Source organism: Triplophysa rosa, linkage group LG24 (assembly GCF_024868665.1).
Source record: "Triplophysa rosa linkage group LG24, Trosa_1v2, whole genome shotgun sequence".
Lineage (NCBI taxonomy): Eukaryota > Metazoa > Chordata > Actinopteri > Cypriniformes > Nemacheilidae > Triplophysa > Triplophysa rosa.
This window is the reverse complement of record NC_079913.1, coordinates 10,465,704-10,489,277: the sequence shown is the minus strand read 5'-3', so window position 1 is coordinate 10,489,277 and position 23,574 is coordinate 10,465,704. Positions and strand designations below refer to the sequence as shown.

The following is a 23,574-nucleotide window of genomic DNA, read 5'->3' as shown; positions in this document are numbered from 1 at the left end:
TGTGTCAACAGAAATCGAGACTCATCAGACCAGGCAACATTTTTCCAGTCTTCAACTGTCCAATTTTGGTGAGCTCGTGCAAATTGTAGCCTCTTTTTCCTATTTGTAGTGGAGATGAGTGGTACCCGGTGGGGTCTTCTGCTGTTGTAGCCCATCTGCCTCAAGGTTGTGCGTGTTGTGGCTTCACAAATGCTTTGCTGCATACCTCGGTTGTAACGAGTGGTTATTTCAGTCAAAGTTGCTCTTCTATCAGCTTGAATCAGTCGGCCCATTCTCCTCTGACCTCTAGCATCAACAAGGCATTTTCGCCCACAGGACTGCCGCATACTGGATGTTTTTCCCTTTTCACACCATTCTTTGTAAACCCTAGAAATGGTTGTGCGTGAAAATCCCAGTAACTGAGCAGATTGTGAAATACTCAGACCGGCCCGTCTGGCACCAACAACCATGCCACGCTCAAAATTGCTTAAATCACCTTTCTTTCCCATTCTGACATTCAGTTTGGAGTTCAGGAGATTGTCTTGACCAGGACCACACCCCTAAATGCATTGAAGCAACTGCCATGTGATTGGTTGATTAGATAATTGCATTAATGAGAAATTGAACAGGTGTTCCTAATAATCCTTTAGGTGAGTGTATATGCCCCAGTTTATGGCCCGAAATGATTTTATAATCAACTGTAAAGATCTACACACATACACAAAGGGCACGGCAGGAGCTGATTAATGGACTGACTGTGCTGAAATCCATTAACCCAAGATTCCTGTTTTGAACAGTCCAAGTGACTGAAAGATGGGCTGGATTTATGTACTGTATAGTACTAGAAACACAGCAGCACTAAGAATATCTGGGTTTTTGTGTGTTTTTAAAGCATCCATATACAGCTAAGTAAATTGTCACATGCATAACAGAATTGTCATTTCCATAACTCTCCATATCAAATTAAAATATAGTAACTATTTTATGTTCCATAAAGAGCCATCACTTTCTTCATTTTTTGGGTATTAAAGCTTCTGGTTAGCACATTTTAATTCACAGAAAACCCACTAAGTATGTTGTCTCTCAAAAACGTGCACCCTTTTTTGTCACATCCATAACACATCCCTTTTCTTTCTTTTGAAATAGAAAACTTGTGCACAGACTGATATTTTGGGTAAGAACCTATTATTGTCAATCTTTTTGGTTGATTATAATTCCCTTGTTTTGTCTTTGGTATATGCATAAAAAGCAAAATAAACACTCAAAAGTCAAAAATTGCTTTTAGTGTTTAACCTTATCTAATTCAACCTTACATAAAATATATGTTATTTTTTATTCACTTTTTTCTGTTTTTTTTGTCTGTGATTTAAGTCTTGTCCTCTATATTGTTCTTGATGTTGTCATGTGTTTTGAAATTAATAAAAGAAATAAAAAAGAGATGATTCAATATATTGGTAAGAAATACATTCTCTGAGAATGTATATTTCAAGCCTTTTTTCCCCGCAGGCTATACTCAGCCTGAACAATTAAAAGCTCTTATACATTGTCCATCGCATTCCACACTTGCACGTAGCATCTGGAAACTGTACATTGTAAGAAACAATAAGTTAAACCTGTAAATAACACATCTGCACACTCATTTAAACAATTATATGTTGTTTAGTCCATATTTTTTCACTTTTTGTATATAGTGCATTATTGTTTTTATTTAATTCTCATTTTTTCTATCTTAATGTATATTTGCACCATGTTTGGACCATATATACACTTTCTTCTGCACTAAGCTCCTGTCGCCAAGTCAAATTCCTTGTGTGTAAACATACTTGATAATAAAGCTCCTTCTGACTCTGAACTGAAAATGTCACATCCATAACCGTAAAATTAAAAGGTTTGTGTATCATTTTAGTAGTAGATATGTAAGTGTAAATATCACAAACACCTGGATCGTTTCCCATCAAATTAGCCGGGCAATTAGATTGACATTTATTGCATTTACTTATTGCCTTTTATAAACCTCATCATGATTAAAGTTAGTAAGAGACATGACATACATCTAAACTAGTTCAGCCAGCTCACCGCAACCTGTAAAAACCACATGAACATGGGCTTTTGCCAACAATAATAAAGCAGCACAGTGCCAAAAGTAAGAGCATACTTTTTACCGGTCCATCAGAGCGGACCACCCCGGCCTAAAGGTTCTTGTCAACTCAGATAAGGATGCTTCTAAAAGCCTTTCAGGGGGTAAAATGCTCTTTCTTTCCAAATAGTAATTATTGTGCAGATTGTGTTGTTATTACAAGCAGCTGTCTCTCAAGTCTGCAGTTTATTACGTAAATGACAGTATCACCATGTAACTTGCAGACATTACTGACAAAAACTGTCACTTTTCTGTAATTTTCGTTGGGTTATTTTTCACGAGTAAACTTTTCCTCAGCGATTATTACGCAATCTGAAGCACAAACTACTTAGGCTACTATCTCTAAGTAACATGCTTTGAATTGTGTAAACATAACCTACATATCATTGCATGTCATGTACACTAAAGAAATGTGTGTGCACATTATTCACTTTAGTAATTTTACCGCTTTGACTCATTTTCCGACGCTGTGTAATTCTTCTCTGACGCCCCGTATACATATGACGTTATGTTGCAGATCCGGGGATGACGTCGACTCCTCTCGCGAGATCTCGGCGTAACTAGCCGATACGTTTTTTGAGCCTAACCACCCTCCCGTTTTGTCCCCTCCCACACACTAACGCGCTGTGTGGTTATTGCCAGTATAAAGTATATCTTCCATCGGAGAGCGACAAGAAGCGCCAGGCTAGAGGGGATGAAGATGGCGGACGCCAAGCAGAAACGGAACGAACAGTTAAAGCGCTGGATAGGCTCGGAGACGGACATGGAGCCGCCCATACTGAAGAAGAAGAAGACGAAGGTGAAGTTCGACGATGGCGCCGTGTTTTTGGCCGCCTGCTCGAGCGGCGATACGGAGGAGGTGCTGCGACTGCTCGACCGCGGCGCTGACATCGACTACGCCAATGTAGATGGACTCACCGCCCTGCACCAGGTAAGAGCGGCCGATCGGGAGCTGTTGTGCACGGAAACGAGTATGGGGAAGTCGCTGGCTTAATGTGTGTTTACTCAGCCGGACAGATCTTCATCAACATCGTCGGGCCGTTTGCGGAACCATGTAGCCGCCGAAGCTAAACGGGCTCTGATTGAAATGGGAGTTCCTGTATATTTGCGTTGAATGCAAATTAAGTTGGATCGATGATGGTGGAGTGCACGTATGTGTGTTTATCCGAGTGGGTTAAGGCAGGAAGGAAGCTGTCTGTCTGATTTTCGGGTGTGTGTGCATGTTAGCTGCTGCTTTAGCCAGCTAGCCGCTCAGCTCACGGTCAGATCAGTATGATCATCATAGTGGCAGTTCAGTTCCGTTGAAATAACACACGAACGATGCAAAGTGTATATTTCTATGTAACGCGGGAAGGCATAGTTGTCTAAGGATGAGTTGCAGTTTATTCATGTGTCAAAAGACGTTGTGATGAACGTTTTCTACGTGGGGGTTTTGCATAGGAAAGTCCTCCAGAGCGAGATCGCAAAGAACGTACACATTTAGCTGCATACGTAAATATCTAACTTATGTGGTTTATTGAATGTGTTGTAAAAATGTATTTTGTGATCTTAGATAAGACGCATTGGCTTTAAAACGGAGCAGAACATGACGCGTTACATAATACAGTAAAGATTTATGTCATGTCAGTTTCAGAATATGTGACGTCATGTCTGGGGAGCGTTACGTCACGCACCATCAAAAAGGCACGTTTTGTTAAAACTTCACTATCCTGATATTTGAGAGGGTGTGCTTTTGTACACCATTTAGAATTTGCTTGCATTTGACCATAAACATCAGCAAAAGAAGTGTCACATGGTTTAGTTTTTCACTCTTAAAACTGTTGACACACTAATGCACACCACTAATGGTTACAGGCAGCTGAAAACGGATGTACTTTCAGTCCATTAATATAAATTTTTTGTCTATATGCATTATAAAACATTTCTGTGGCTAAATTTATGGGCTTTGTTTGATTTACCTGGTGTATTATTTATGCATCTTTCAAAACCTACATAGATATGTTTACAGCTGTGTTTACAGTCGGATTTTGGGATAAACTTATTGAAAAAGCCCCTAAAGTAATGCAATAAACTGCATTAATTAACCACTACTACTCTGCATAAATATCCTGAAATTATTTATAAAGAGCATACACCAGAAGCGTAATGCTTTAGAACTACTGGCAAGTTTGTTAAATCCATTGAGTGAGCCTTTGAGAGTTTATGTTGCCGTATGTGACTGCAGGAGGTTGTCTTCACCGGCGTGGGTTTAAAACACTTGCCTTTTTTTGGGCTGGTGTTCAGGCAGGGGGAGGAAAGAATTTGGATGCAACTCTAACCATGACTGCAGAAGCTTTTTTCCTCTGTTGGGTCTGGTGTGCGTGTTTATATATGTGGACATGTGAGCAAGAAGAGACTTCTGCTTGTGACTACCAGTGGGCAATGGGTTCATAGAAAATGGTTCAGATTTATTTTAAACATTGTGATCTCTGGACTGAAAAAAAGTTTGTCTAGTTGTGCTAAAGTTACGCTATTTATACATTCATAAACAGCTACAGCTGTGACAACAGAATATAAAAACTTGTACACTTTTGTTGATATTCGTTGTTGATGTCAAAGCCTGTGTAGATAGTCAAACTTTGGTGCAAATTTCAACTTGTAGCCCTATTTATGTGATACAAGTTTTCCATGAGAATGTAAATATGCATTTCCCAGGTATTATTATTACACATCTTGGAATATTGTTTTACTATGTGCAGATTGTGGTTGGTGGTTTTACTGTCTTCATGCTTAACCTTTTTGGAAATTAAATTTATTATAGAATTAGATTTTTCAAACTTTCTGGCTAAAATAACAGTTGTTGGTTTTACCATCCATCCTAAAATGAAATGAATCAGGAGAGTCTGAATTCTATAAATTGCGCCGAATTAGACATTGTTACAATAGTAGTATCCTGCTCACCTTAATTCATTGTTTTTCTTCATTAAATACATAATTACATAATCACACATATGCACGCATCCAGAGCACATGACCTTCGGCATTGCCCACAACCAGACAACAGACACACCCACCTTAAATACCACAAAGGTCCTAACCCCATGCAAATCAGTACATAAAACGACTTATGTCTTACAATCAAGGGGTTAAGAGTTTCTTTGTTTAGAAAACAAATTTCTTCCGAGAACTGTTACTTTAACTTCTTTGTGTATGGTTGTTGGACTTATGCCGTTTTTTTTCTAAAACCAATTTAGGTATTTGTTTGGGTCCCTTGACTTCCCTTGTTATATTTGGGTGCTGAAGCAAAACTAGACTCACTGATCTGAAGGGTCCTCCCTCCCCATGTGGACATACATTTGCTCAAGCAAACCTATGCTACCCGCTACTGACATGACAAAAGTTTAACGGCCAACTATCAGAAAATGAGGAAGGAAATAGTTTCATGCAGGCCTTGTGTGGCTCGACTGGGTCTTTACAGATATGAACCTGTGAAAGCCACAGCATTAACTTGAAGATTTCTCTTGGGTAGGTGCTTCTCTGTTTGACATCTTCAGAATGAGTTATTACTCTTTATAATGTTCTCGGTTTAAATGCACAGTATTCTTTGTGCACCGTCGACCTTTTTTGGACCTGTTCCTATTTCTATACATCTGACCTAAGCGCTGGCTTGTTGTAATGCTTAACGTGACTGGTGTGTAGGATGTCAAATTTGAGACGTATATGTTATACATATAAATATGTTTAAATACAGCTGTCAAAAGAAGTTGTAGATAAAAACTAAATGCTTGCCCTGAGCTCTCCCAACATAACCGTCATGTCACACGCTAGCTCTAGAAAGCAGGAAATGGACAACTGGGTCCCCTACGTAGAGTAGTTTACTCACGGCAATGTTTTGACTGTGCCACAACTAGGCTTTGGGTTTTTTTGACAGTCAGACGTTTTATTGTAAAGCAGAAGTGATCTCACCTTAAAGCGCTTTTATAATCTGACTCATTTTAATTGGAGCATTTAAAAGTCTTTTGACATTTAAGATTGTCTGACAGGTTCCATACACATTCACACATACTCACAGTCACAGTTTCCAGATTGGAGCCATGCAATCTTTATGCATAACCATTTCTGTTTGGCATGATAGGGATCCTCACCTTCAGCGCACTCCTGTGTTTATCTAGGGAGGGACATGGTGTGCTGGTTCTAGTGACTATTGTAGCAGTATGGACGCTGGGTTATAAATATCACGTGTAGACTGGCCTGCAGGCGAGTGCAAGAACGCTAACTTTAGCACCCAGCCAACCCACATTCTGAAGTGCTCGACTTTGTAGTTAAGAAACCTGACATGAGCTTATGGTGACTGGTGCTTGTTCACATGGTGTAAAGAATTATTTAAACAATAATTATTTACCCTAATGTTACTCAAAACCTGTGTATGACTTTTTATTCAGCGGAGCACAAAAGAAGATATTTTGAAAAATGTCTCTGTGGTTTTGTATCTATACTAAGGTAGTCAATGGCGGTCAGTGTTGTTTGGTTAACAGCGGTCTTAAAAATATCTTATTTTGTGTTCTGTAGATAAAAGTTGGTCATACTGGTTTGGAATGGGGGTGAGTAAATGTATCTTTTCTGCATCTTCCACTTTTTTGTGATTTGTTCTCATTTCTGTTAAGGAGCTGAATGGCTTTGCACAGGCAGTATGCAAATAGAGGTGAGAAACAGCAGATTTTGCCCGAGGCCTGAAGCGTTGGTGTCTTCCTTCACATTTTTCCAAGGCTGTGTGTTTTAAAGGTTCAGTTTCTTTTGAATTTGTGATGTACCTACGCAGAAAGTCTGTCTGATGTCGAAGCGTAGCGGCAACGTTTGAGTCATTTACAGCATTGATGGAATTCGTCTGTAGTGTGGTCACCGGTGAGGTCAGGGTTCGGGTAATTTTGAGTAAGGTAGGTGAAGATATGCGGTGTCGGGTGTGAAGTGAAGGGTTTCGGCTGTGTTGTCTTGTGCTTGGATTCCTGTCGTGTCTCTTATTGGAAACCATGGCAGACCCAGAATTCCTCAGCTGTCACTTAAAATACACCCCCCACCAAAAGAACCACCACCTTTCCGGTCACACCATTTTAGCTCGCCATTACATTGCGATGATTAGGCAAACATCATGAAGCATAATTGAGGTGCCAATTAGGTTAAACAATAGTTTGCGCTTGGTTTCTTTCATTCGTCAATGTGTCATTTTGAGGTAGATGTGCCGGACTGTATTTTGTGGATGAGTGTTGCATTTTTTGTGTTACGAAAACGTGATTCACAAAGATGGCATGATAATATTTGACTATTTACCTCAAGGTGGGACTTGCATGACTTTTGAAAAGTGGCTTAGCGTCAAATTAAAACTGCAACAGCATGAAGTTTATCTCGCCGTAAAAACCTCTGTTTAGAACAATTTGCACAATATGCCTATCCCAAGATTCTCAGCTGTGTCTGAGCCGCCCAGTTGGCATGTCAGAGCTGATATCTGCCGTAGACACTAAAAGAAAGACTGCTTAGGATTGTTTGTGATGAACTTTTGTTCAGGAGAGGTCGTTATTTTCTTCATGATGTGAGTCAGCGTAGAAGGCCCAGCGATTCTTGTGTTGCTATAATCCCCAGGAAGTGTGTGAGAATGGAAACACACCTGCACCCAACCTTTTATGCTTTTTGTCTTGCGTTCTACTGATGGTAAAAAAAACGGAGACATTTTGAGGAACATGGTTCAGTGGTTTGTAAACTGTGTTGTCAGCAGGGTCCAAATTTAACACTCACGAAGTTCCAAATGTGAGTAAAAATAGATTTTGGTGAAAAAATTGCCCAGTAACTTTCATAGTAAGAGTCCGTCAAACAGTTCAAAACAATCTTATGACAAATTTGGTCATATTTTATGTATTAAATGTATTGTGTGTTGAGCTATCAGAATAAAACGAAAGATTGATCACTATCTTCATAAGAAGTCTTCACAATTTTGCGACAGGTGTTGGATTTCTGTGACTGGTCCACCATTGGCAGGTGTGGCTGAAAGTTAATTTTGGACTGGTTGTCAGTTCCATTCAATATACTTTACACAAACACCTTTAAGTCCTTAAAACCCATGTTATCAAAGGAATCTTTAACGGGAGCATTGTGGCTAATCTAAACCACACGACGGATTGAATCATGGCCTAAAATCTAAAACCAGGACAGGGTAATTTGGACTTAAATGGACCTTAAATTAGCCTGGGAAACAGGGAGCTGTGCTGCTGTGTGCTCAACCTTTGAAGAAAATAAAAGGATTTAAGGCCGTCCCTTAAAGGGATACTTCGCTCAAAAATGAAAATTCTGTCATCATTTACTCACCTTCTGATGAACACAGAGAAATATATTTGGAAGAATGCTTATAACCAAACAGATCTTGCCCCCCATTGACTCCTATGGTAGGAAAAATTACTAAAATGACTAAATTGTGTTCTGTTGAACACAAAAGAAGACATTTTGAAGTAGGGCTGCATGACAATTTATCGCGATACCACTAAATCCTATTGAAATCAAGCTGGCTGCGATATGCAATGTGTCGATATTTTGTTTAATGCGTAGCTTGTCCGTGAAGCTCGGCTCTGGGATCAGTAGTAAATGCTGCTCGATCTAAAAGCAGTGCGAGTTTGAGTCGCTTAAATGTGCATTTGAAAAAGCAACACCCGTCAAACATGATCATTATAAATAAACTTTATTATCATAAAAATACCTGATGAGGCTTGAGTAACAGTGATAAAAAGATGTCCATAGGCATTTCCTAGATTCTAGAAGGTGTTATGATCTTCTTCTGCAGTGCGTATTTGGAGTTTCCGCACAAGAGCGCCCTCTGGCTTTCGGATGCAGCAGCATTTTCCCGTACTTCACTCAAAAGCTGTGCATAAATCACGTGATATTGATCGTCGGTTTATCGCGACAGCCCTATTTTGAAGAATGTTGGACAGCAAACACTTCTGGGGCACCTTTGACTACCATTGTATTTTTTCCTACTATGGTAGTCAATGGGGGGGGGCAAATTCTGTCTGGTTATAAGCATTCTTTCAAATGTCTGTCTCTGTGTTCATCAGAACAAAGAAGTTTCTACAAATTTGGAACAACTCGAAGGTGAGTAAATGATGACAGAAAAGTATCCCTTTAAAAATGTATAATGGTTAACATACAGTGTTTCCCATAGTCATAAGAAATAACTAGACCATGCATTGGGTGCTTTGGTCAGCTGCTGTTACGTCAACGGCGCCGCCATATCGGTCGTGGCAAGAGTAGCATGTAAACAAATGCAAGTAAACAGGGGAGCTGCACTTTTTCGGCATTAAAAGCACAATACCGTTTTGTGCTTTCATAACACATTTCAATGATTTACGATATATGTGGATTACTAAAATATCATGTCTTTATATGCTTAATATCTCATTTAGACTTCGAAAAATAAATCTTTGTCATAGGAAATTGTGAATAATTTATTAATTGTGCGTGTTATTCTTGGAAGTACACTATATAGAACATGTTTGGTGATATGTTATGAATATGCAAGACCAACAACAGCATAATACATAAAAATAACCGCGTTTAAGTATTAATCGAGAATAAAACACAGACATCTTGAGATGGTATGAAGAAACATTTTATTTGAATCATCAAAAAACATCCAAGGTAACATTTTTTTTTTTTAAATTCAAGATGATTATTGGGGAAATCGCTTTTTTTTAGCTGCTGTGTGTTTTAAATGTGTCCACATTTAAAATAACGAACTTGCGTGCGCAAAAGACACGAAATGTGAATCGCCCCTTATGTGATAGGTTAAATGTTCTATTAAAATCAACTTTTAATATTTACCATAAAGGGATTAGACAAAGAACAATATTTTCTCTTCCAAAGGCTTTAGATTTTATGTAACCAATTTGCAACGCATTTTTAAATTCCTCCTCATGTCCGTGCCAGACAGTTTAGCTGATGTTTGTTATAAAATGTCAAGTGCAAAAAAATTGAGTTATGTAAAGGGATGATGAAGTCATGTTTTCTGTTGGTCAGTGTATGAGCTGCAAGCGTCCAACTAGCTTATGAAGACATACCGAATGGAAATCAGTCCTGACATAAATTAGGTGTGTGGGGGCCAGATATGCTATTGGTTTGTGCAATGGTTCGCTTTGCTAAGAGCCAAATACTGATGTCAGTGAATGTGTTTTGGCTTTGGCGTTACCATAACTGAAGAATAACGGTTGTTGCAAAATTACTTGCAAAAGCTGAAGGCAAGTTAGTGGTTGTGGACCTGATGTTTTTTGTGTTAAAGGTATGAAATTATTTATGGATTCAATTAAGCGGTGATGGTGGTTTATTTAGTATTGTTATGACATTACAGTCAGGCGTTATTTGGTCCAGTAAGAGCAAATGTTATGATGCCATTTTGTTTTGAATAATTTATGTTTATTGATGTAAAATTGGTTTGTGGGCGGGGTTCATCCCATTACAGGGTTGCTCATATGCATATGCTTAGGGCCATGGCCCGGTTGCATAAAGCACCTTAAGTTTTTCCCTTAAGTATGACACTTAAGGGGTGATTTTCCTTTACCAAAGACAATAGGTGAATAACTTAAGTAAAACTTAAGGTATACTTAAGGACACACTTAAGGGAAAATTACACTTAAGGTGCTTTATGCAACCGGGCCCATGTTATTTGCATGTCATTCAATTATTCATTGTGTAAAAGGGTGCCAAAGGTTCACGTTCACCTCCATCATTAATTTTTACTCAACATTTTTTTGTTTTGATAGTTGTTTTCCTAAGAATAATTTAACACATGGTAAATTCTTGTTTTCATGCAACTACATATATCTTGTCATGCCCATGATAGCCTATAACATTGACCCTGCTTGCTCCAAACTAAATAATGCAATGTTTTGTTTATTTTTGAAGCAAGAATTTCAAAAATTATACATGTCACTACTAGGGATGTGCGCTAAGACTAATTTGACAGTCGTTTAAACGAAAGTTTTGTAACCGTGTAGTCGACTAGTCTAAAATGGCCCAGAAGGCGTCCAAAAACTTTGCGTAGTATGTACATGTTAAAGACTAAAGAATGTAGGCTATTAATCAAACTGTTCATATACAATATTTAATGTAGCTAAAACAGGTATATGTGTTCCACTTTCCTTATGTTATGATCCTTAATATTTCTGCATTTGCTGATGCGCCAACCGTGACTGGATCATTTTAGTGGCTGCAAGAAGTGACGCGATGAGCATTTGTTTGCTTTAGCTGGTCAGTGCCTGGGCTTAAAATATGTAGCCTATACAATATCCATTTTATTTTCTCCTTTAACTCTGTTTTTTCGGACTCTAAATGTACAATCAAATTTTAGTAATCAAATTAAGTTACATTTTAGTAAAAGTGTGTCTATTACTCTGAAATCATGAAACTTAAAATATTTAATAACAATTAATTAATGTTTATGTTTCATTATTTGTTGATAAAAACATTTCATTGTTGTATGAAAAAAACATAACTTTTTAAATTGTCGCAATTTAAGTAGCCTACAAGTTATAATTAGGGTAGTCTATAGCCTATCAACAAACACGATAGCCAGTACATTATATCATGTTTTTATTATTTATAAAGCAAAGCAATGTGTGTAAACAAAAAAGCGACTAGAAAGCAATGGACACAAAGTACAAAACAAGCTACAGAATGCATTTGATCTCACGCAGAGCGAATGAAAAAGGCGCTAATAAAGCATACTACCCATTAGGGCTGAACGATTAATCGAAATCGAATCGCAATCGCGATGTGAGACGTTGCAATTTGCTAATCGCAAGAGGCTGCGATGTGGAAGCCATGTGAAAAATAGGAAACGCGTCTGTTCCAAGCCCGCTTTGAGTGGCATTCTTGCTAACCAACTGAGTGAGCGCACCTCCGTTATGCCTAATCAGCACTGCCCCAGCCAACTGCATAAACGTCCGTCATTAAAAAAACAAACATATAGAAGGCAGGAGAGAGACAGTGTGTGTTATTATGGCATCTGCAGAGTCAGATCGATCATATTAGGCAAATAAATACTAAAGAATCGTCCAATTCAGAAGACCGCACACACAGCCTGTGTCATACTCGCGCGACTCTTCCCCGCTTTGTGCGTCTCGCGGACGAGCCGTTTAAACTTGACGCGCACACACAGCCTGTCATACTCGCGCGTCTCGCGGACGAGCCGTTTAAACTTGACGCGCACACACAGCCTGTTTCGTAATGACGTTTATAGTACTTGAGTCCGGCTTGGGCATCTGGCAATATGGACGAGGCTTGACGCACGCGCGCACCCTGTGTAAACTCATGCCTAGCTCCGCGTTTCAAACAAATGTAAATTCTATCTAACTGTTTTGCTAATTTCACTTGGATGAAATTAAACATTCAGCACATTTTTTATTTGTTTTAAAAAATCCCACATACTTAAAAAATAATAAATCAGCCTATGTAAACTATGAACTATTTTAATAATTCACTAACACAATAGAAAATGTTATGGATTTAAGGGTTACAATGGGAGTTGTATTTGTTTTAATGGAAACTATAATAGTGTACACTGTTATTTGGATTCTATTGGTGTGATGTAATCTGGAAGTTGGGAACCAATTGAACAACAGTAAGCCCGATTTGAATAATGCCCAAAGCACACTACAAAAATTAATTTTGTAATGGTTTTAATGGAAACAATTAAATGTTTTTTGTTGTTGTTTTCTTTCAGGGTAACTATACCCATACTGTGCTCCACACAACAATATTGAATTGAAGCTTGAATTAGAAAAGTTAAAATCGCAAATCAAATCGCAATCGCAATGTCTGTCAAAAATATCGCAATTAGATATTTTCCCCAAATCGCACAGCCCTACTACCCATATGAACTTATTTATAGAACCATACATATGCTAAACACTCGAGTCCGCATGTGATTATGATGTTAATGTTATTTTACATGTTCTTGTTGAGTAAATGCAAGCATTATGCTCAGATGAAAGTGGGCTCAATGTTTGTGAACAATAACTCCGTCTGAGGAATCTGCACAAACTCTGCAAGGGCACACAGATAACAGTGCTAAGCAATCATTTATTCAAGCACTTTGTTTGTGATAATCATGCATTTTAAATATTAAAATATTGTTATTTATTATTAAGTATTGTTAACATAACTGTATGTAGCTTTAGCTCATTATCTACTTTTTCGTTTTATGCCTGCATTCCGCGCTTCCAATGCATTTTCCGCATCGCTGCAATAAGAACCCAATACAGTATGGTTACGCATGGCTCCAGTGAAATTATTATTATGCCACTTTGATATGAAATAGTTTTTGTAAAACCTTCCCTGTTTTCTTCCTTAAAAACACCACCACAACTCGTCTTTCAAGTAGTCATTTCTGAGCGTGCTGCAATTGGCACAAAGCAAACGCACGCTAGATCTAACCCAAAATTAAAACATTTTGTTCCTGATACATTACAATACATATTTTGTGTAATGTTTTCGTGTAATCGACTGTTGTTTTCAATGTCGACTAGTAGGAGTTTACCGTTTAAACGACTAGTCGATTAGTCTCGCACATCTCTAGTCACTACAGTCATAATCAGTATGGGTCTGTGAACTGCCTGATTGACATTCTAACATTAGAAACCGCACGTAAACCGTTCATGTTGTACAGTTTGTAATAAGCAGGTTTGGCCCTGTCATGCAGGCGGCGTGGATATGTTTTCAGCTGAATGTTTGAAAGAAACCCATAATCAAGGAAAGGAAGTCTGTGCTGTTGAAGTAGCGCCACAGTGTTTTGTCATCTGTTGTCTTGCAACATGACTCATCTTTCTCACCGTTTTTAAAGTCACTTTTGAAGTGGGATTGGGAGGGAAAACTGCACAGCCAAGCTTTGGTTTCAGTATTTGTGATGTAACTAAACCAAAAGTGTGGATCTGGTGTAGGTTGCAATGCTGACTTTTTGAACTAGTGCTGAGATGAAATCGACCTTGGAGATTTATACCTCTTTTTACAAACAAAAATTCATACATGTACAAAAAAGTATTTCACCATTGAGTTAGCATTAATTGGTTATTCACTTCAAACAGACAAATGCAGTATTAAAAAAAAAAAACACAAGCACACACAAACAGTGATATATTTTAAAGGGATACTTTACTACCAAATCAAAATTTCCCCATGTTTTACTCACCCTCAAGGCATCCTAACTGAATACGTTTTTTTTGAAGAATAATGCAGTCGGTATTATAATACTACGTATCATTTTACTTCCAAGCAGTAGAGAAAAAGATCTAATTAAACTTTTATCCGATTAATCAAAAAATAATAATTGTCCAACTAATCGATTATCAAAATAATAATTATTTGCAGCCCTAAGCTCTAGGGCTGTCAAGATTATGAAATTTGATTGACGATTAATTGTCTAATAAATCATTGCGATTATGGCGATTAATTGTCTGTTTTAGGGCTTTGTCGATTATGGCGATTAATTGTCTGTTTTTGAGCTTTGACATTTAATTCTCATTCATTTTTGATTCAGCGATTGAAACGACCATATTGTTCTGAATACAAGACTATGTTTTTTTCTTGGAAATACATCGGAAAAAATTATATGAAAAAGTCATATATTTAAGGTTTAGGCTTTTACCTGTCAATAATACAACCACCAAATACTTGTAAATGAAGTAAATTGATCAGGTGTGAATTGAAGCCACCATTAAAATTTGATTTCAAATTTTTTCTCACTTGCAAGACTACAGTAAAATTTTACTTGTGTGTTAATGAAATTTTGGTAGACTGGTTTTCACACTGAGATTTGCTTAAATAATATTAAATTGTACTGCAGGTAATTTGTATATGTTTTAGTTTTTTTTTAAATGATTGTGTTGTGGTGGTACATTTTACAAGTATTACCATGCTTTAGTAACAATATATACACTAAAATATGCAATATGCAGATGCACTACACCTCCCCCTAGTGTCTTCTATAGAGATGTGCGATAATTGCGATGATCCGAAATCATTGCGATGAGGTCAAACAATCGCGATGAGACGATTATTTAATAATCGTGACAGCCCTACTAAGCTCTAACAGCAATGTTAAAAAACGAAGTATATCAACAAAAGATTTGATTCAGTAGAAGAAAACTAACTTTTGGAGTGGCTCAGTTAGATATGTATCATAGAGCTATGGCAATTTTTTATGACTTTTGTTCAATCCTATTGGTTTAGCTTACATCACACGACAGCAGTTTGAAGTTATAGCTGCACTCAGTGACTTTGATTGGAGGTTGCTGGGTGGGTGTTGTAGGGAGTAGGGGGGCTTGTTGGTTGTGGTTCGGGGCGTTTCATTTGTTGGGACTGTGTGGGTCTGGTCTGGTTGGTCTTGTTTTGTGGTCGATGTCGGACAACAGAGGAATAAAGTTAATTATGCCATTACTACTTTTCCCTGGTTGTTCCTCTGTTGTCTGTTGTTGATCACGGAATGGGACCGGGTTGGACCTGCACGGTTTCGGCGGGTGGGGCTTCCTGGGTCGCGGCTGGTGGGCTCTCCCTGTTCTTCGTGGACGTTGCTCGGTGGCTTTGGTCGGGGTCACTGAGTGCAGCTATGACACGTCAGAGGAGATCTGGCCCTCCTGGCTGAGCCTGGTTTCTCCCGAGGTTTTTTTTTCTCCATTATTCAGCATTGGAGTTTGGGTTCCTCGCCACAGCAGAGCAGTGCAGTGTTGGCTTGCTCACCGGGAGACTGCATTTATTTATTTATTTATTCATTTATTTATTAGATATTATTTATTATAATGATCTTGCTTGGTCTATAAACACCATGCACTGTGCTGTGTTTTACCTTTCTGTGTTTTTCTTATTTGCTCCTGTAAAGCTGCTTTGGAACAATGCACATTGTGAAAAGCGCTATATAAATAAAATTGAATTGAATTGAATTGAATTAGCTGCCAACGTGAGACCTTCATTAATATAGTTTAACATATGTTTGTTGTATGTTTCTTGTTATACTATGTTTTTTTTATTTAATTTATTTTGCTAAACTCAATATTAAATTTGGTTTACATCAGTACTTTTTTGACATCTCCAGAACACGGCAATAAAGCCGTGATAATGTTGTTCACTACAACCGTGATCTGAAATGTTCACACCGTTCACATCTCTAGTTTAATAAAGACATAAAAACACTTTTTTTTGGAGATGATTAAAGATGAGGTCAGGTTTTATGACCTATATTTATACAAAAATGACACATCACATCTTTCTCCTGCAAGAGGACCTTTGATCTCCTGTCATTCTTGTGAGCTTCTACCAAATTGTGGTGGTCATCTACCAAAATGACTATGTGGTGGAGCAGGTGAACTGTGCCATCGAGCGTCATTGCAGGTTCAAACTGGTTAACCTGAGATTTGCAGATGCACAAGAATTCTTGAGGAATGTTTTAGAGCCTGAAGCCCACCCCGTAGCCCACAAACCCACAGAATTACCATCTTAACCTTTTGCGTGAGATTGGAAGCATTATCCAATCAACAACAAGTGTCTGCTAGATTGGCTTTCTGATTGGTTGGTGCAAGATGAGTGTTTTTCTGAATGTCATTAACCTTCATGAGCCATTTGCTGCTATTGAGTGATTGCTACTTAATGTAATTTCTCTGTGTCTGTTTCCAGGAAAACGTAGAAGCGAAAGTATTCAGGCTCTTGTAATCCTTCCAGTTAACATGATTTACTTGAAGTGTTTGCAACCTGGTCACATTTCTAAACAGTGCCGTATTTATTTCCCATTAACCATACAGTGAATTTGTTGCCGATATGTATGTTTACATTCATTTATAATGCACCTTTGTGGTTACTAAAGCTGGCACTCTATGAAGTTTTGTTTCGGGAAGGTTACTGGCTGTTTATGAGGACAGACTTCAGAAGTGAGGTATGTCCTTTGCTCTGAGTCCAAATCCAAGTGCAGTGACATCACCTGTGTTATGTCTCATCTGGCTATTCTGCAAGCGGTGATGAACAGCATTCATGCGATCTTACATACTCACGGCTCAGTACACATCTGTGATCCTGCTACATGTTATTAGAAGGTGGTCAATTTATGCTTTCCTAGACAAGACCAGCCAAGCTGAGTAAAGAACTGCCGCTTAATGTTTGCAGGGGGAGCTCAATGTGTTTGCGAGTTTGAGTCCAGCTTCACATTCTGTCTTTCAGAATTATATCTGTCGAAGCCTATGTTGGGATTATCCAAATTTATTTAGTGTTTGTGTTGATGTAGCCATTTAATGTGAGGATGAAGGTGACTATTTTATAAGCAGTATTTCTGGGAAAAACTCGTAAAGGCATGGAGCGAAGTGCCCTACCTAAAATTTACACTTATAATATGTTCGTAGAGGAGTTCAAACAGCTTTTAAAGAGCCGAATCTGAACGACTTATTTACAGAAATGGGATTTACTGTTTGTGGAGGACTGTAATGATGTGACACTTTTTTCACAATAAGAAAAAAAGCAGCTTTCGAAGACACTCTGCTCACACACCAGTTTTATTCCTTTAGAGGGAAGAATCGTGATTTAGATTATATAGCTGCTTAAAATTGCACAGTTTCTCACAAAAATTTCCATCCATCTTGCAACAGAAAAAAATGCATCCATGTAAAAAATACTTTTTAAATAATTTGAAATATTCAGATATAATAAATAAGCTAATTTAAATAAAATGGTCATTTCTGATCCTGCCTGCTGATTGGTCCGTGCAGTGTTTCTGGTCCTGTATTAATAGCTATGACATGAAACGCCTGTCAACAACAGCTATGTGTAGGATGCTTCTTAGTAAAATGACAGTTGTATTAAACATGTGTTATCGGATATAATCACAGCTAAATCCTGTTCAGAAACATATTTTGAATGCTTTAATGCAAAGTACAACTTACTTTAATGATACAGTCATTTGTGATATAGTAATGACTGTAATACAGATAAAAAAAACAGTTTTCATACGTGACTTAGCATGTAGCGACAGTTTTATATGCTGTTTTGCATTGAAGCTGGTGTAAAATTGCAGGTTGAAGGCTGAAAACAGGCAGTGAGATGTCACAACAACTATTCTTTTACCCACTGTTGAACACCCTCATGAGAACGGGCATAAAAAATCACCATTGTTGGTCTTTAATAACCACCATCGACGCTTGAGTCACAGCAGAGGCACATAAGCAGCGGCCAGCGTGTTGGCAATTCTCTGATAGCTGTCGACGCACGTGGGCGTGAGACGTCACGGGGGCTGATGCGATTGTGAATCACGCTTTTTTCCAGATGGAGCCAATCAAACGTTGAGAGCTCATAGCTTGCGGTCATCAGATGTCGATATTCTTGTTTGGGATTTTCACAGATCAAAGGTGAGGAACCACAAGTCGCTGTAAGAGGTGCGAAATACAGTATATATACAGACACAGTAGACTAATGCACATTTCCAGGGTAGCTTATGACCTTCTATGAGCTTATTTCTTATTTGTTGGTGTTCATCAGATGGCTTTAGGTGTGTTCTTGTGACATTTCTATGAATGTCGGCTTATCGGACCGTAATTGAAGGTGGGAACAGAAAAGAAAGTGGAAAAGGTACAAATACTCGTCAGAAAGAAACCGGAAGCAAGTGTTTATTAATTTTTTTTCCGGAGCAAAATTTGAAAGTGATCTTCATCCACCCATGGATGATAGTCAGCCCACACACACACGACCCAAAACCACACGCCAGTCATATCAGATGTGTTATAAAATACATGATTCACTCATATACTGCATTAACACTCTCACACATACCTAAAATGTACCCACTCCTCCAAAAATCAAGATATTATTAGCATCCAAAGTGTCGTTGATCACTAGACGCTGTACGTCTGAGGTGGGCGGTATGACCAACATCTTACATGACGTACGTTTTTATCAACTGTATATATAGTGTTGCTGTAACTTCAGGAACACTATACTGTATGCAAATTGTGTACAAATCAAATGCACATGTTTGGTCCGCCCTGGTGCCACCATACCTGATCTGTATTTCCTGTGATAATATGGATAACGTAACGGTCTTAATGCCCTTCTTTCCCATGAGCAGAAGCTGTTAACTGGGTTATGGATGAGAGATCGGTGACGAGAGGTGCAACTTCATGCAAATGTGGGGATGGAGAATCTCACTCTCAAAAAACTAAAAGAATTGCTAAAGAACCAGAAGTCTGTATGTGGTGTCAGGCATCTGTTGGCCTTTTTGATATCTTGACACCACATATTTGCGTTAAGGTTTTTGTAAGTGCAGACAGAGTAACTTGTGTAGGTTAGCAGGCTAATTGGCTATGCTAAGCTAGTCAGCAAAGTTCTTACTATTCAGTTATTACTCTCCCATCAAAACACATCTTATCATTTCTACCCATGAACTTTTCTTGGGAACAAAAAAAACTATAAAGCAGGGCTGGACAACAATTCGATAACAATATCTATCCCAATAGAATTAATTCCGATAACGGTGATATGATTTTTAAACACATTTTCGATATTTCAATATACATGACATCAACCGTCTGCGCTCAGAAATCCATGTCTGCGCAGGTCTGTGTTTCCTTTCTGCAGCATCCAGCCGCGCACTACCTATTCATTGATTAACAATTAAGAGCCACACGTTAACTCAAACTGAATAAAAATAAAGTTAAATGTGGCCCATCCTGCGTCGGGAGTAAACTAACCGAACACGCGCATATAGAAGGTACGCGTCCGGCACGCATTGTAGACGTGACGCGCGGCTCTGTGCTTCTCGTCATTGGGCCACTGCCGCTTTGAAGACTCCATTTATGAGGTTATTCGAGGATTAAATGACATTGTGTTCATGGTGTGTGCGACAGCCGATGGTGCACAAGTTATAATGGATCATCTAATTTCATCTTAAATACACGTTTTGTTGGAAAATAAACACGAACAAGTTTAAACAGTTCTCTATGTCAATTTCGAGGTCAGAATGGCAAATTTCGTACAGTTTTTTTTATGCTAAGAAACTGAAGCATACTGTATGAAAGACACAAAGTAATTTAAATGGTTCTTAAAGGGGTCATATGACACAGCTCAAACAAATATTATCGTTTGTTTTAGATGTAATGCTATGTGTGTCTACACGATTTAAGGTTCAAAAACGCTGTATTTTACACATACCGTGCATGTTTGTATCTCCTCTTTGCTCCGCCTCTCTGAAACGCGCAGATTTTTTACAAAGCTCATCGCTCTGAAAAGCGAGGTGTGCTATGACTGGAAAGTTAACCAGTGCGTAGTGATTGGTCGAATGCTGCAAGCGTGTGACGAAAATGTAACAACTCTTATCATATTTGGAACATCAGGATCTAAAGCAATTGTACTGACAGGTACGCCCACCTTACTTGCGTATACATTTGGGCAGTCTTAGACAAATCATACCACGAACTGACGTAGATTTGTGGGGGTGTGGTTACACGAGGCGTTTCAGGCAGGTCTGGGTGAACATTCGCTTTTAGATAGAATGCATCTTTTGCTCCGACACTTAAATTTGTGCAATTTTACGTGTCTTAATACATGCATGGGCGACTTATAACACACCAAAGACACAGAAAAACACGTGTTCGCGCCATATGACCCCTTTAAGGTCAACTTGCAGGAGAGCATGGCAAATCTTGTATAAAGTTTTGACAAAAAAAAAAGGAAATGCAGTCATACAAAAAATTCAGTGGACGTTAAAAATGAAGATCATTAATTTAGATGAATGTCAAAAGCAGGCTTTCAAGAACAAAGTGTGAAGTAATGGGAGGCCTGTGTTATATCGTATTGACCGAAATGAAGAATTTTATTTCAATTTTAGCCATATTGTCTAGCCCTTGTATAAAGTTAGCTAGACTTTATAGTAACTTTATAGCAACTGTAATAGCCTCCACGCCAATGCTTTCACACTGCAATGTCACATTGAAATTGATTTTCATTTTTTGTCAATGTGTTGTTGTTTTTTTTAGCGGGGAAAATGCTCTTTATCGTTTGAGTTGTGTTATACTCCGCTATTCCCCTAAAATTAATAAAGATTTTAAAAACTTTATTGTTGTTACTAATAGATATTTTTTCAATATAAATGGATCTTCATTCGCTTTGATTGTGACCAGCCCTTGACATTTCCATAACAAATGTGGCACTGTTGCAGATGATCTGCATTTTTTCATCCATAGTCTAAATGCCAGGACAGGGGCATCGAGAGGCTAGCACATTATACAAGCATACTATTCACCCTGGTGGTTTAGGCCCGATACCAGCCACCCACCCCCTCTATGGCCAGGGCTCACAGAAACAAACTTGCTTATTGCCAGCTGCTATTGTTTTGGCTGCCGAGCATAAGTCGAAGTGCAACATACACTTTCAATCTCTTCCTTATTTTCCCTCTGCCTCTACCCTGCTCTTGCTTTTTCCATGGGAATCCCAGGGCCATATATGGTATTTGGCGGCTGGCAGGCCAAGCTCCCTTTGGCTTGCTTTCTGTTTCTGTCTCTCTTTCAGTCCAGCTTTACCCCTCAGTGTGACCTCCTCCTGTAGAGTAGTAGCAGTTTTCTTGTCTTTCCCTGTCTGATGTCAACTATCTGTGAAACCTGTCAACATGCCGGGTCAAATTTGATCTAAGCATAAGAAATATTTGACACTGTAAACAATTATTTGCTGCTCTAAGTTTTAGTACAATTTACTTGGCTCTACAAATCATTTATTTATTATATATTACAAATCATCAACGGCAATTTTATTTTAGTAAAATATTTTTACAAAGTACATTTTATTTATAGAAAATGAACCCTTTAGTTGTGATTTTTGCTTTGTGATTATTTCCATGACTATGCTAAATACATTTTTAATGTAGTTTTTTATTGTAAAACATTTTTACTGTAAAATGACCGTCTTGCACTGATGGAAACCTTAGCATAATCAAAGTATTAAAAAAAAACTCATTCTCAATGTTTTATGGTAATAAGGATTTTTGGAAAAATTGTTCTTAAGCATTATTTACTACAAAAGGTATTTTTAGCTAGGGCTGGGCGATATATATCGCGGTTCACGCTAATTATACACTCACCTAAAGGATTATTAGGAACACCATACTAATACGGTGTTTGACCCCCTTTCGCCTTCAGAACTGCCTTAATTCTACGTGGCATTGATTCAACAAGGTGCTGAAAGCATTCTTTAGAAATGTTGGCCCATATTGATAGGATAGCATCTTGCAGTTGATGGAGATTTGTGGGATGCACATCCAGGGCACGAAGCTCCCGTTCCACCACATCCCAAAGATGTTCTATCGGGTTGAGATCTGGTGACTGTGGGGGCCATTCTAGTACAGTGAACTCATTGTCATGTTCAAGAAACCAATTTGAAATGATTCGAGCTTTGTGACATGGTGCATTATCCTGCTGGAAGTAGCCATTAGAGGATGGGTACATGGTGGTCATAAAGGGATGGACATGGTCAGAAACAATGCTCAGGTAGGCCGTGGCATTTAAACGATGCCCAATTGGCACTAAGGGGCCTAAAGTGTGCCAAGAAAACATCCCCCACACCATTACACCACCACCACCAGCCTGCACAGTGGTAACAAGGCATGATGGATCCATGTTCTCATTCTGTTTACGCCAAATTCTGACTCTACCATTTGAATGTCTCAACAGAAATCGAGACTCATCAGACCAGGCAACATTTTTCCAGTCTTCAACTGTCCAATTTTGGTGAGCTCGTGCAAATTGTAGCCTCTTTTTCCTATTTGTAGTGGAGATGAGTGGTACCCGGTGGGGTCTTCTGCTGTTGTAGCCCATCTGCCTCAAGGTTGTGCGTGTTGTGGCTTCACAAATGCTTTGCTGCATACCTCGGTTGTAACGAGTGGTTATTTCAGTCAAAGTTGCTCTTCTATCAGCTTGAATCAGTCGGCCCATTCTCCTCTGACCTCTAGCATCAACAAGGCATTTTCGCCCACAGGACTGCCGCATACTGGATGTTTTTCCCTTTTCACACCATTCTTTGTAAACCCTAGAAATGGTTGTGCGTGAAAATCCCAGTAACTGAGCAGATTGTGAAATACTCAGACCGGCCCGTCTGGCACCAACAACCATGCCACGCTCAAAATTGCTTAAATCACCTTTCTTTCCCATTCTGACATTCAGTTTGGAGTTCAGGAGATTGTCTTGACCAGGACCACACCCCTAAATGCATTGAAGCAACTGCCATGTGATTGGTTGATTAGATAATTGCATTAATGAGAAATTGAACAGGTGTTCCTAATAATCCTTTAGGTGAGTGTATGTGTCTAATTCGATGTTTTATGCACAGCTCTTCTGTGAACTACGGCTCTCTGATCAGTAGGAAGTACTGCTCGATCTAAAATCACTACGAGATTGAGTCGTTTATAACGTACATTTGAAAAAGCAACACTC

General features: G+C 38.6%; 1 protein-coding gene across 4 annotated transcripts in view; it reads left to right on the top strand.

Annotated features, from left to right (window-relative positions):
• The first annotated feature begins 2,710 nt into the window (after window positions 1-2,710).
• ppp1r12a (protein phosphatase 1, regulatory subunit 12A) overlaps window positions 2,711-23,574 on the top strand; it is a 62,967-nt gene continuing 42,103 nt past the window's right edge. For 3 of the 4 annotated variants that reach the window (XM_057323895.1, XM_057323896.1, XM_057323894.1), the window contains exon 1: window positions 2,711-3,047. In XM_057323895.1, the coding sequence (XP_057179878.1) occupies window positions 2,811-3,047 (237 nt within the window). In that variant the 5' untranslated portion in view covers window positions 2,711-2,810. The remainder of the gene's footprint in view (window positions 3,048-23,574) is intronic. The other variant, XM_057323897.1, reaches the window with a different exon arrangement.